Source organism: Chinchilla lanigera, unplaced genomic scaffold (genome assembly GCF_000276665.1).
Source record: "Chinchilla lanigera isolate Chin_1 unplaced genomic scaffold, ChiLan1.0 scaffold00026, whole genome shotgun sequence".
NCBI classification, from domain to species: Eukaryota; Metazoa; Chordata; class Mammalia; order Rodentia; family Chinchillidae; genus Chinchilla; species Chinchilla lanigera.
In genome coordinates, this window is record NW_004955427.1 from 24,887,800 (window position 1) to 24,902,898 (window position 15,099).

Consider the following 15,099-nt stretch of genomic DNA (forward strand, 5'->3'; position numbering starts at 1 on the left):
TATTCCCAGGGACTATGACCAGTGGAAAACTGCTGACAGCTAACAGATTTATCCACTGAATAAAGTACAAATACCGACAGGAAATCTCTGCTAAGTCCCATCTTGAATTAACTTCACTTCCAATTTTCCCACCTCAGCCTCCTGAGTGCTGGGATTAAAGGCGTGCACCACCACGCCTGGCCACATTTATATTTAAAGAAACATCATTATCTTTATCTTTATCAATCTCTCAGTAACTGTAACTAGACTTAATAGATTTTACAATTTTCTTACCTTTAATAATCTGGTCAGGTTGTGTACAAAGGGGAGTTATCGGACTTGAACAGTCATTGTCATAATCTCCAGAGGTTCTAAAATTATGAATTCCCTTCAGTGTCTACAGGAACAAAATTTATTTAATCATTTCATGCTCTACGAGTTTTGCTATTTTTAAGATGGTAAGAGGAAGCAAATTAGACCGCTTAAACAATTACTATATCAACCAAAAATATTTAGTCACAGTACAATTACTTACCATCATTAAGAAAAAAAAAAGGAGGGAATAGCATTCTCTGGGAGGGAAAAACCAACCATAAAAGCCAGAATACTTCTCTAGGTAAAATTATATTGATCCAAAGTCGGTACAGTGAAATTTGGACAAGAGTTGTAAGTTTTTATACGGAAAGAGTATTTGACCTGCAGATAAGCAAGAAGAAATGTAGCCTTTCTTTCCTGCTTTCCATAGAGTATGCTATATAAGAAAACTTAAATCTTTTGGAGTTAAGAGTTAATAGTGCTCTGGACGGCTTCTCTTTGTTTTGCTCTATTCTATCTTTGCTCTTCATGCTATGAAGAAAAAGGAAATAAATGTGAAAGCAGTTTTACGCTTTTATTTTGAGATGGTGTTGCCATTTAGCTCAGGCTGGCCTTGAACTTGAGGCAATCCTCCTGCCTCAGTCTCCTGAGTGCTGGGATTATAGGTGTGCACCATCATGCCCCACTATGCTCCCTTATATTTAGAAAAATCAGAATCCTGACAGGTTTCTCTGACTTGTTGGTCCTTAGACATGCAGTCAGAAGTTATGCTGGTACAGTACTTACTGGTTTATCAAGCAACACACCCTTTTAATCACATCAAATATGTACCCATTTTATCGGAGGTAGGCTGAAGAGTCGGCTGCATTTTGACTATTAATTTTAGTATGATGTTCAGGGCCACACCCCCAATGATAATGGCTTTTAGGTTTCTGTCACTGCCCTAAGGTGTCTGGCAGGTTTACGATTACAAATCACATGTTCATAAATCTTTGCCAGGAATTCAGTGGTTCACTTACCCACTTATTTACTGTAGACTTGGTTGTTGCAACCCAGATTGCAGGGGGAGGATCAGCTGATCTATCAAGCTCCATCTGAAAACAAAGCACAAAAATGTTGCTTTAATCACCAACTGCATGTTGACTACACCAGGCCATGTATTAAAAGCCACAGAGGTATAGAATACGAAGTCTCTTTGTTAAAGGAATTCGCAATCCTATAGAAGTACAGTAGGAGCAACTTCTTACCAAAACTGGCTGAAAGTTTTATGTGTGGTTGAGACATCTAAATGAATACAGTCAAAAGGATGAAGATTTTGTATAATTTTTGTTACTCTAGTTTTTATAATCTTTCTTAATAGTGTAACAAGGAAACACAGTTTTTTCTTTGCAAATGTCTACAGCAAAAAAAACCCCACTTGAACAATCAACAAAAATGAAAAGGACCCCTTACCAAGGAATAGGATAACTGGAAACATACTACTACATGTTCTCTATGTTTAAAACACTTGATACTAAAAACATATATATACTATACAAATGGAATTCTTTCACATGTATTTGCTATTCTTTTTACTCCAGGTAACTACAGATTTGGAAAGCTGGACTCCCAGCTCTCAGGAGTCTTCTTCAGGTCAGAAATGCTCTTTGTAATGTTTGGTTACGTTTGTGCCAAGTTTGTATCTTCTACAGCCAAGATATCCTGGCGTCTGCAGCATTCACACAGCATAGTGTTTCTCTTCCACGCTCATCCTTCCCACCAGCCTGCTGTCTGCCCACACACTGCTAATCCAGCCTCAGTGATCTGCTTTCTTAAAGGGGCACTGGTTTGGTCCACTGGGGTGTGCCTCTACTTCAGGTACTCTTTTACCCAAAACATAGATCTTTTTTTTTAACTTTTGTTCTCCTGTTTATAGAAACTTAAAAACAAAATAAGAAAAACAAGACATAAACAAAACAACACAAAAACAATAAAATGATACAGAATTTCAAAACAGAGTGCTAGGGAATTAACAATGGTTGCAAAACATAGATCTTAATAGTCCGGACTGGGGGCTGGGGATTTAGCTCAGCGGCACAGCGCCTGCCTGGCAAGCACAAGGTCATGAGTTCGATTCCCAGTACCGGAAAAAACCCCCAAACAAACAAACAAACAAAAAAAAACCTCCGGACTGTTCTGAAGGAGGGAATGTCTGCAGTACAAAGCAGCTTGCTCTTCTCCTTTAGGAGTGCTCTTCCACCTCCTTACTTCTCAGAACATGGACACACGTCCCACACAGCACTTTGCTTTGGTGTCTGCTTACACACAACCTTACAGGCTCATATTCCTCCTCCTATGCACAGGCCAGAGAAGTGAGGCAAGCTGAGGAGCAAGTGTGAGACAATCTCACTAGAGTTCAGCTCTTCAGAGAGCTGTGTATCACTGATATATCCAAGCAGCCACAGACTTCTACAGGTGACTTGCCAAACTACCCCAGCACTGACCCCAAGTATCTGCCCTGATATTCTCGCACCCAGACAGTCTACCCTGGTTACTTTTCTTGACACATAAATCCTACCTCCGATAAAAGAGTTTTTTTTGTCAAGCTCCACAGTTGATTCATGTTCTAATATAGATTTTGCTATACTTGGCTCACCACATAACAACCTAAATTACAAAACTAAAATATATGACCTACCTTAAGAACTGGTGCTTTTTCTTCACAAATGAGCACTCGAATGTCAGGGTTTCTTAGGTCTGTACAGTAAATCTTTCTGTCCCTTCCTCCAGAATATACATGTGTGAATGCATCATTGACTTGCAAGGCCCAAACCCCTTCATCATGTACTCGGTACGTTGCTATACATCTCTGCTGGCCAAGGGACCAAAGGCGAATTGTCCCATCAGAACTGCCCGAGAGGCACTGTAAACAAAAAAGGAGAGAAACCTCCTAAGAAGTTCTTGCTTTCCTGTGCTTTGCACTTGGCTTCCACACTGATTCTACACCATCACACGTGTGTCTAATAACCTGGACTTCTGTCCTTGGTAAAGGTTTCTGATAAGCCTGGGCCACAGTCTGAAATGACCAAAGGCAACAATGTATGCTCAAAGCATGAGATGCCTCTCACAGAACTGCCTCTGTCCTCTCTCCCTGGCTGCCTGTCGATTGTTGGGCCTGCAGGCAAGTCTTGTTCTGATTATTTGTTGCTAAGGGAGGGAAGGTTGGAAAGCAGCTGAAGATAAGGCTGCAGTGACCCCAGCAGCATTGGCCTCCTCACCCAGACCTAATGAGCAGGAACCTAATGAGTATGCCCAGCACTGGGTACTTTAACAGGCTCTTCAAGCGATTCTGATATACACTACATTTGATAAACACTGTGCTAGGCCAGAAAGACTTCTGGGTCACAACTCTGTCTCATCTCTTCTCTCGTAGCTCTGGATTTCTAACAACGTCATAGATCCCCTGGATCCTACTAACAGGAATCAGAATCAAGACCTAATCCCAGACTGACCACTCATTCTCTGTTACCTCGAATGCTTCTCATCTGAGCCTCAAGTGACTTTAACATTAGCAGTTCTGACAATTTCCAAACGCACAGGACAGTCAACTATATAAAAGCTGCTACACACAAATTAGGCTGAGTACCAGTGTGAGCCTGAGAGAAACAGGCTGAACTGGCCACCTTAGGCCCACATTTGGCCTGCCTGGTGTTCTTCAGCAGTTACTGAGGTGACTTGAAGAGAGAACAAAAGCTTCCTTCCCTTGTGAAAAAGAATGACCTTGAAGGAGAAGAACTGCAGGTGCTGGAGTATGAAATTAAGTAAGCAAAGGGCTTCAAAGAAGACAGTGTGGGCTTGGAGATTTGGAAGGTGCTTGAACAAAGGAGGTTTTTAGGAATGTTAAGGATTTACTAGTCTGCCATATGATTTTAGGGTCTTTTGGTATGCTAGGCAGGTTTCATTAAATGAACATATACTAGGATGCTTCTCCACAAGCTGCCAAGAACATCAGGGGCTTAATAATCTATTTCAACTAGCATGAAAAACAATAAAGAGACTAATAAATATAGAAACAGCAAAGGTAAGGTTATAAGCAGACCTTCAACTTATATGTGGAGAACCACGGCAGTCTGGACTAGGGATTGGGAGGGGCTCCCCACTCCAGGAGGAGATGCTGGTCTGAGGCGACAATTCGATCAAGAAGGCCCTGATCCACATGCACCTACCGAGAATAATGTCTAACAGAGGTGAAGGCAGGCAAAAGTGATGCCTTAGAAGTCCTTACAACCTGGGTGACTTACAACAGGGAAGAAGTATGTTCAAAATCCAGAGTACAGAGAGAAGCAGATGAGGAAACTTAGGGTTACATTAATCTTAACTCAGAACACAAAATCTCTCGTTGTGGTCAGTTTCCTAAGACTACAAAACAAAAAACAAAAAACAAAAACAGGCCCCAAATGAGAGCAACTGCTTTTAAAGTATAATACTGGCCAACGTCTTTGCAGCATTAGGAATTCTAGTGCCTACTACCTTGTAGGGGCTGGAGGAGTCATCAAAATATTTTCAACTGTCTCCATCCTTCTCCTGGGTAAATATGAAGATGTTCATGATTAAATGACTTTAGAGACCAGAACAGAAGGCCCCAAACTGTTCCATTAAGTCAGACTGAGTGGAAGAGATTCTGTGGCCCTGATCAGATGCTGTTTTCCAGTGAAGATGGAAGTACCCATGCATTGGGGCCAGTATGCTCACCAACAGGCATGGTCACTCACACTCTAGCTCAACTGACAAGACAGAGCTGACACCAAGACCCACAGACTTGTAAGTTAGGTCTGGGATCTGTACCACCAGAAAAACTGTGAGTGATACACAAAGACCTGCTTAACTCAAACCAAGATGATAGGCTGTCCTGGTTCCTCAAGCTGTTAACTGCCTGAGTAAGCACAAGGAATCAGAAGACAAGTGGCTCTGTCCAATACTGGCACCAGTCAAAACAACTGCAATACTAACTGCCTTCACAGGAACAATTTCCTTGGGCAAAGCCCCACCTAGATTTAGTAAAAGAAATCTTGCTCTACAACAAAGGAGAGAGGCAACAGGCAGATGTTTGTGGGATTCACTGGCCTCTATCTTACTCCCCTCATTATTTCAGGTTCTTAGTTGCCTAGGTAACAGTTTCTATTCCAGTTCTGGTTGCTCCCATGCCTTAGAAATGGCTGGTCACTGTGAGGCATAGCTGGTCACTATGATATACATTCTATAAACCAAACCCCAATTGATAAGCCATTCTGCCTCTGTACTTCCTGCTTGCTTATCCCACATAAGCCTTAGTCCACTAGAGATCAGGGCCTGATATTCTGGGAATGATTCCAATCAGTGCACGTCGACATAAAATAAATCTGCCTCCAAATCCTGGGTGTCACTTTGGTTTTTCTGCTTGCCATAGCATTATAAGTTCCTAACTAACAATGCTGCCAGACACCCTATATTACAAGGTTGCACAGCCATTCTGTAGGACAATATTCATTCTGGGCCAGAAATTATCTCTCCCCTGTATTACAATAGTTCAAAAATCAGGAACTAGGTATTTCTTTTTTTCTCCTCTTTTCCCCAAATGAGTACTTATTATAGCTATTTTGTTGATCGATTCCCTGCTGTACTGTTTGCAGTAAAATTTAGTCTATAGTTGCCAATAAGGAAAATGGATGAAAGGCAAAGTAGAAGAGGAATGATACCTATCAATTATGCACTCTCTGTAAGAGTGACAGTTTTTAGAGTAGAGACACATTACTGTCTCTGCTTACAGTAAACTGTAGCTGACTTCAGCAGAAGTACAATTATAGCTATGTACATGTGATAGTTAAATCATTTAGAGGAGCACATCCATTTGTACACACAAGAAGAGAGGTGTACAGCGCAGCTCAGAAGGGGCTTTAGGGGGACTGCCAGGCCCGCGTCCCCACTGAAACTATGGAGACCATGTCTAATCTTAAATCAAGCTAACTGAACAGGCATGGGCAACCGTCTGAAGGGCAGCCGTGCAACTCCACTGCAAAGCAGTGAGAGGCTGATCGCACTGGGCTTCTTAGACTCACTGAACATGAGACTACAAAAGAACGTGAAAGCTCTAGAAAATGCCCTGCCTAAAAGCAAGAAAACATTTATACATATAATCTTTTTATACAAACTACATAGGGGTCTTACTTTGCAGATGAAGAAATTAAACACCAGTGAGAATGAAATGCTACCCTCAAGACACACAGCACAATAATGTCAAGATCCTTCCATTTCCAAAGGCCTCCACAAGTATCTCCAAGTCATAGATAACTTCTGGTTTTGAAAAACGACTGTCTTTCTTTAGTTACTTTCCAAGACTATCCACAGTAGAAGCTGAATCCACTAAGCCTAGAAACAGAAGTTCCTCTGATTCATCTGTGAGGTAATTTCCATTGTCGTATGTCCACAGGAGTAACAGACTGATGGTGTTCCCTCCCTCATTATCTTCCTACTCACCAGTTTCTAACCAACACAGTCGATTCCAATCATCTCTAAACTTCTCACTGCCTATAGATAGAAAAATGGCTGGGGAGACAGGGGTATGCAGTAGAGGGATATCCTACACACAATGCTATTTAGCTTCTCTTATTTACATTGATCAAAATTATTTTTCCACGGTTTCAGAACAAAGAGAATTGTGATTTCTAATTCACATATTTTGTAGCCAATAAGCTAATGCTCAAATATTTCTGAAGTGTTTCTCTCCAAAATGCTGATTCTAAGAGGTGTTAGAAAGTTAAACTTATAGACTAGTCAGCTGACAAAATGTGAGATTTCCCACTTAATACAGTGGCAAAAAGTGTTCACTCTTAAAACTTCCTTCTACTTTACAACACAGGTACTTATGCCATAACCCCCAAGCCCCTAATGCCAGTACTGGGGACTGAACCCAGGGAGTGCTGAGGTGGTTTTTTTTGAGTCCTCCTTAATTATATTTTTAGACAGGGTCTTGCTCAGTTGCCCAGGCTGGCCTCAATCTTGTGATCCTCCTGCCTCAAACTCCCTAGCAGTTGGAATTATAGGCACATGCCACCAACATACATGCCATTTTTTTGTTATTTTAACTTCTATGCACCATAACTGCATATACTCATCTGCATCAGATTTACTCTAAGGAACTTTCTTGTTTTTTCTTTATTTAAAAGTGATGAAACCAGAATAGTTTTAAAATATGGATTATATATGCAATTTGTTGTTTTTTAATTTTAATTTTTTAATATATGCAATTCAACAGATTAAAATTTAGGCCACAATTTATACATATGGCTTTTGGTTCAAATCAACCTATACAATCATATGCAAAGTGAGGAATCCTCTGTTAAAACCATTAGGTGCGTGTCCACATAAGACCGCATACCTGGGTGCCGTCTCTGTTCAACAGCAGTGCTTTCACATTGTCTGTGTGTCCTTTAAGCTTCATTAGTTTGGCACATGTTCTTGGATCCCATACCCTTAAAACCTGTGAATTTTAGTGGACAAAGTGAATATGTAATCAAATTTAAATAAACAACTTTTACAAGTCAAATGACAACTATCAGATATTGCTTCAGTCAATGTTAGTTGTCTAAGGTTCTTAACTTTGGGAAGGAAACTTTTTAACGTCCCCAAATACATAGCCTCCCATCACTATACACACAGAAGTTACACAGTTTCACTCTTATTTATGCAAATAACATCTTTTAGCATCTACCAGGCAAAACTACTGTTCACATATTTAATAATTTCATAGACCAAATTCTTTTTTTTTTTTTATGGTCAAATATTGTAAGGCTTCCCCTTACCTTCTCCGTGGACCCTGATACAATGATTGTTCCAAGTTGATTCATGGCCAGGCTATAAATAGAATCTTTGTTCCCACTTAAAGAAGAAGCTATTGAGGATAAATGGAGCTAATGTTAATATAATCATCAACTATTTAGGAACCAGTTAGCAAAAATTACAAGTTTAATTATTTAATTAGAAAAATCCGCTGAGTATGGTGGTGCACGCCTGTAATCCCGGCACGTGGGAGGCTGAGGCAGAAGGTTTGGTGCGAGCTGGAGGCCAGCCTGGGCTACAAAGTGAGCTCAAGGCCAGTCTGAACTGCACAGTGAGACCCTGTCTCAAAAAGACAAAACAAAAACAAAAACAAAAACTTCTCTTTATGACTACTTTAAGAGAAAGAAATCCACTATCGTGAAAATAATTTTAAACAATTTTTATATCTTTTTCTGGATTGGAGTAATACAAGTGCCCAATAAATATTTGCTTAACAACTGCACTGTCATTTAAAAACCATCCACGGAAGTAATATATTTTCAAAGATATACATATACTAATAAGAAACAATGTCCAAACTCAGTATTAGTAAAGGAAATACAAGTTAGAGCAAAAAAAGGCCATTTTCACATACCAGATCAAACAAAAAAAAGGATAATATACTCAATGGCAAGAATCATGTGTATATCCTTTAACTTAGAACTCAGTATCACTGAAGTAAAAAAGCTGCATATAAAATTGTTTATACTATATGACCATAATTTTACAGTAAGTAAACATACCAAGAAATTATAAGTAAAGGAATTAATATATGTTAAGTGTGCAGGAAAACGTCTGCTGGTAAGTATTTAATGAATGTCAACTATTATTAGTATTATTTCTACAAGCAAAAAAAATTGTGTGGAATCTTCTCTAATAATTCTAAGCAAGGCTATATATACCCAGCAGACTTCATCTGCTAAGCCTCGTCTCTGACTTTCACTGTGTTGTCTCCTCCTCTTGAGTGTCCCTCTGAGGCAGGCCTGACACAGGGAGAGTGAGAACCTAATATAGGATCAGGGCGGCAGTCCCCAGCAGGCACTAGCAGCTAAATCACTGGGCTGCCACAGAGGCAAACAATCAAGAAGAATGGCTGTGCAGGGCTTAGACCTTCACACGTATTTCCTGATAAACATGGCCAAAGAAAATTCAAGAAATTATAAATACCAGTATTCCAAATTGCTGTTCTTGGCATATAATACCAGGTTACATTAGAACTACATTTTTTTTTTTTTTTTTTGAGCAGGGTTTCACTATGTAGTTCAAACTGGCCTTGAAATCACTACAGAGCCCAAGTTAGCTTTGAATTCTGCAATCCTCCCAGCCTTCTGAACTGGGATTACAGGTGTGTGGCACCACGCCAGGTTTACAACTACTTTAGGTATGTCAATGTGAGCACTCCAAAGAGTCTTGACAAAATAGATCTCTGATGGAGAGATCCCAGCCTATGTCTTGAACACAGACTTCCCAATCCAGGATAGGCCAAAAAGGAACTCTTGCAAATCCATTCGGGTATCTGGCCGAGAGTGTGCTACTAGGCCAGGGCAAATGTGCTGCTAAATTTCAAATTTAGACATGTGTAAGTCTGAGATCTGTTAGTTTATTAAGCAGTCATGCTATTAACTTTCTGTGAATTATCTCTGAACTGCTTCTAAAAGCACTCTGGCCTTCCTGGTCTCTTCTAGAATTCACTGGATTCTTCTGAGCTGCTTTGAAACAAACTTTTTAAATTGGTCCTGGAAATCTTTTTTTTTCTCTGGGTATTTTCCATCTTGGTCATTAACTCAAAAGCTCTTAATATATAATAACACTTTTAAGTCACTGAACCATCTACTTTGCCATGTAATCACCATCTCCTTCAATAATACCTGCAGAATGTGTGGATTTGGGCCAGGCAAAGCTACAGAAAATATGTAGTGGTCAGACAGGCTCTTCTATCCTGCAGGGACTTACACTTTAGCTGGGGAGCTGAGACATACACATGGACAAAAAATAACTAGGTTACAGCTGGGGAAGTGACAGTGTTTAGACTGCACTGAGGAAGTAGCTTCTTATTCAATCATACTCTTAGGGGCTCAAATGCTAAGGAAAGAAGCGCTTTCAAAATACAAACCAATATCTCAATGCAAACCTATTACAGATGTTTTATAACCACTCTTTATTTCAACTTAGGTCACTTTCAAAGAAATTTTGTTCAAACGCCTTACTTGTGACAGTGTTATTTGAGGCAGTCAATGCTGTTAGAGTATTCACATCCCAAAGGAATATTTGTCTGTCCAACCCAGCTGATGCTACAAGTTCTTTATCCTTGGCATATGCTAAAGCCTTTACATAATCCTGTAACAGAACAGACATATTATGATCTACTCTGCAATAAGAAAAGAAGCCACATGAAGTACTAAGATCTCAACATTGAAGATATTGAGAACAGTTAGTGCTTTACCTTATGCGTCCTTAATGTTGACATGCAAAATCCCTTATGTGCATTCCATACTTTCACTGTTGTGTCAGAAGAAGCAGATATTACTAGAAAAGGGAAAAAGAATGAACAAAACCCTCAGTGGTATGACTTTGAATAACTTTAAGAAGTTACCTTAAAGAAGGTAACATTTGGCACATGCCTGTAATCCCAGACCCAGGAGGCTAAGGCAGGCGGATCATTGCGAGTTTGAGACCAGCCTGGGCTACAAAGTGAGCTCAAGGCCAGCCTGAACTGCATAGCGAGACCCTGTCTCAAAAAAAAAAACCAAAAAAAAAAAAAAAAAAAAAGAAGGTAAAATTATTTTACTAATGTTCATACCCATACTCCTAAAAACCCCCTAGAACCTAATGTATATTGCCTTACATACTATCCTATACTATACACACACACACTTTTTTTTTTAAATAGGCAGGGCAAATTTTTCTGATGTTCCAGGTGAAGGTCCAAATAACTTGACTAAGAAAAAATTTCCTTAACTCAGACCTCAAAAATAATAAATAGGTCTTACTCCAAAAAAGGTATTAATAAAGCTAGAGGAAAATATTTGTGTAATGTAAGTCTATTTATATACAGTTCAAAAGCAGGTAAAACTAATCCACAGTGTTGATAAACTAGACAGCAGTTATCTCGAGGTAAGGTGCACTGACTGAAGGGAGCCACAAGGGGGCTGCTGTAATCCGCTTCCTAAACTTTACTCAACAGTAATCTTAAGGTTTAGGTACTTTTCTGGACAAGAGAAAAAGCTCACATAAAAATGAAAAATATTATCAAACTGAATTAAAACTTCCAGAAGCCCAGTACTGCAAGTTAGCTGGGGATATAGCTCAGCGGCACAAGCTCTTGCCTGGCAAGCACAAGGCCCTGAGTTCGATTCCCGATACCAAAAAACAAAAAAAAAAAACCAAAAAAAAAAGTACTGTAAGTTAAAGAAATACTTACATGTTTTCCCATTACAACAGAGTACAATGTCATTTACCCAATCAGTATGGTGTTCCATAGATGCTATGTATGGGTCTTGCTGAAAATAAAGGAAAAATCCTGAGTTTATATTAGAAAATGAACTACATTACAAATTACAGATATGCGCAGATTCTTCGATTAATGTGACACACTGCTCTAAGGTCCTAACACTGACCACTGACTAGAGAACTGCTGGCAGGTGATGCTGCCAGTTAGCAGATACAGTAACTGTTCAGGACAGCCCGCGAAAGCCGAGGTTTCCAGAACTGTGGGAACGCTACCTGGGTTACAGTTTCCATTCAGTAACCTGAGACTCTTCTCTTGTCATCTGGCTTAATTACCAGGAGAAGCCCTTTAAAGAGGAGAAGCAAGTTTTATCCTACATGGAGAACAGGCAAATTTGAGACACTACATAGACAGAAAAAATAGCTTGCTACATGGCTATTTGAGGAATGATCCTATTCAATCTTGTCATAAAAGGAAGACCAGAAAAAGATGTTTGAGGGTAAGACAGGCATACTTCCAGATTTTCCACATTAGTCCTTTTGAGTTTTTTCCTTTAATTTGTTTGAAATACTGTGTATCACCAAAAAGATACATCCTAGTTTGAATATAAGTATCAGAAAGCATTTAGAAGTCAAACATAAGCTGGGTGAGGTGGCTCATGCCTATAATCCCAGCACTGGAGAGGCTGAAGCAGGAGGATTGCTTCTAGCTCCAGAGTAGCCTGCAACAAAGTGAGTTCAAGGTCAGCCTGATCTACATGGCGAGACTCTGTCTCAAAAAAACAAAAACAAAAAACAATCAAACAAAGAAAGCCAAACATAAATACTTTTCTTATTTTCTATGTTTTTGACACTGGGATACAACTGCCTTCATTGGCTAATAAATTCAAAGCCTGCTAGACGGAAATTCACTTAAAAATACCTTACCTAGCAACTTTGCTAGGTAGTGGTTCTTTTTTCTGCACTCACATCAGACTTGCAGAGCTTGCTAAAAAGACACAGATTTTAAAAACTACCAGGGTTTTAAAGTTAGCTAGGTTTGAATTCACTACTCATTAAAAAAGTCAGTTAACCAATGGATGCTCGAGCCTGTTTCCTCACTTACAGAAATGGGTCAGGAGAGCTTCCTTGAAGGATTCCTGTCAGAATGAAAATCACAGTGGATATGAAAGTGGCCAGCTCCATAAATGCTCCTTTTTCTTCCCTAGGTCTTTTGTTCTATGACATTCACAATATACGCCATCAACAAACCACCACCAGTCCCTTACCATTTGGGGGTTTATCTTTCCAGACTTGGTATGTAACCCCGCTCCTTGTGTAGGGAAGGAAGACTTACACTCCTGAAGAAGGGGAGCATACTGTTGCCACAGTTTGATACCGAACTTGCACTACAGAAAAAGGTCCTAGGAGTTTTGTGGGTACTCTGCTCACTTTTAAGGTAAGAAAATATTGTTCAAGATCAATTATAACTGTAAAAGCACACTCAACCTTTTAAAAAGTACGTGGTTACCAAGAAGTTTTGGGGAATCAGAGAAAAAAAAATTGTTGAAAACCATCACTCTCTACCAGCTAAGTATCACTGCTCCTTTGTGGCAGTGGACTCCTCAAAAAGCCATGTTTGGTGACAATACTGTACTCTGAAACTCTCATAGGGATATTTTTTCTCAGAGGCTCACAGAATTCTGTGGCAACAACTTCACAGAGTGTCCCAAAAACTCAGTGCTCAAAGATGTTCAGTCAGAAACTGAAAAAAGGCATCCTAGTAAGATAGGGAAAGTCACTAGTCTGAAAGTTACTGAGCACAGACTTCCCCTGTCTCACCTTGTGCTGACTGACACTCCATATTCTTATGATGGAGTCTCGGCCAGCCGTGAAGAGCCTATTGAGTGCTGGGTCCAGCTGCAGGGCATTGACTCCATTTCGATTGTACTTCTCCACTTCATCTCGAATAACATAGGAAACCTGACAATAAATCAATAGACACTGACTGATTACAAGGCACACAATTAAAGAAAAGCTAGTGGCCCATTCTAATATAAAACTCCCTTTTAATTTTTTTAGTGCATGTGTGCAGTACACGATGGTTATCCTTGTGTGGAGTTGGCACAGGTACAAATACATCTAAGTGCCATTTTTATCCCCTTTCCTGCCCTCCCCACTTCCATCTCTTGATCCCCTCCCATTTGAGAAAGATCACTTTCTACTTCCCATTATCTTTTACTTTGCTCTTTATTTATAATTTGAGTTTCTCTTTAGTATGTGATGTATAAGCTTACGCGTCTGATTTATTTCACTTAACAGTATGGTTTCAAGGTGCATCCATTTTCCTACCAATGACTCAAATTTATCCTTCTTTATGGCAGAGTAGTACTCTATTGAATATAAATGCCATGTTTTGTTTATCCACTCATCTGTTGATGGACATATTGGCTGCTTCCAAGATTTAGCTATTATGAACTGTGCTGCTATAAATGTGAGTATTCCCCTTCTACGTATCTTCTTGAAAGAGTCAGACATCCTATTATAGTGGTACATGCATAAAACATTTTTCAAGCCAATAAAATGTTTATTTTACTCTACAAAGACCAAAGATCTGAGGAGAGTGAAATGATACTACTGACAGCCTCATCTAAGATGAGCAGGTTTGCCAGGGATATAGCTCAGCAGCACAAGCACCTGCCTGGCAAGCACAAGGTCCTGAGTTCGATTCCCGGTACAAAAAAAAAAAGATGAGCAGGTTTGCTGCTAAGCTACCACAATGTACTCCTCTACCACTCCTGTTTGTCTTTAGTCTATTTTCACAAAGTAGCGAGGGTAATCTTTCGAAAATGTAAATTCAAATGTACCGCACCTCTGTTAAAAATGTCCTGTTGCTTACTACTGGACCTGGCTTCAGCATAGGCTCAGGTGCCTCACGGTCCTCCCTCGTTCTGCTCTGTGTCCCAGGGCCTGGCTCACACCAGCCTCTGCTGGAGTGCCCTTCTCTCGGTCTGTCCCCTCCCACTGCACGCAGGTTTCTGTTTAAAACCCGCTTCCTCAAGGACGCCTTCACTGACTTGACAAGCATAATGCCACAGAAGGGTTGAATTCTTATACCCAATTTTTCCTTTTCTCTACTTTGGTACTATTGATGGTTGCTATCTGTTCCCTGTAAAAATGTAAGAGAATCAACCAAAACCAATGACAACTAAGACAAAGGCAATAAACTGGCTGGGAGCTAAAAAGCAAACTTTTCTAATGTAATGAAATAACCAATTCAAAACACAACGGAGAGCTGGGCCAATGTCTGTAATCTCAGTACTCCAGAGGATAAGGCAGCAGGATCAAGAGTTCCAGGCCAGCCTGGCAATTTAGCACAATTCTATCTCAAAATAAAAATTTAAAAAGAGGTTGGAGGTTTAGCTCAATGGTCAAGTGTTTACCTAACTAAGGTCCTGGGTCCAATACTAGCAACCCCTCAACAAAAACAAAACCAAATCCAAAACCAAAACTCAAAAAACACCAAATCCAAAACCCAAATTGGGG

General features: G+C 39.9%; 1 protein-coding gene across 3 annotated transcripts in view; it reads right to left on the reverse strand.

Annotated features, from left to right (window-relative positions):
• Positions 1–15,099, reverse strand: part of Wdr48 (WD repeat domain 48) — a 44,076-nt gene that overhangs the window by 14,184 nt on the left and 14,793 nt on the right. For 2 of the 3 annotated variants that reach the window (XM_005386566.2, XM_005386567.2), the window contains exons 2-10: positions 13,396–13,536; positions 11,549–11,627; positions 10,571–10,653; positions 10,335–10,464; positions 8,112–8,200; positions 7,688–7,789; positions 2,972–3,196; positions 1,314–1,388; positions 274–376 (exon numbers count right to left, since the gene is read on the reverse strand). In XM_005386566.2, the coding sequence (XP_005386623.1) occupies positions 274–376; positions 1,314–1,388; positions 2,972–3,196; positions 7,688–7,789; positions 8,112–8,200; positions 10,335–10,464; positions 10,571–10,653; positions 11,549–11,627; positions 13,396–13,536 (1,027 nt within the window). The remainder of the gene's footprint in view (positions 1–273; positions 377–1,313; positions 1,389–2,971; positions 3,197–7,687; positions 7,790–8,111; positions 8,201–10,334; positions 10,465–10,570; positions 10,654–11,548; positions 11,628–13,395; positions 13,537–15,099) is intronic. The other variant, XM_013515075.1, reaches the window with a different exon arrangement.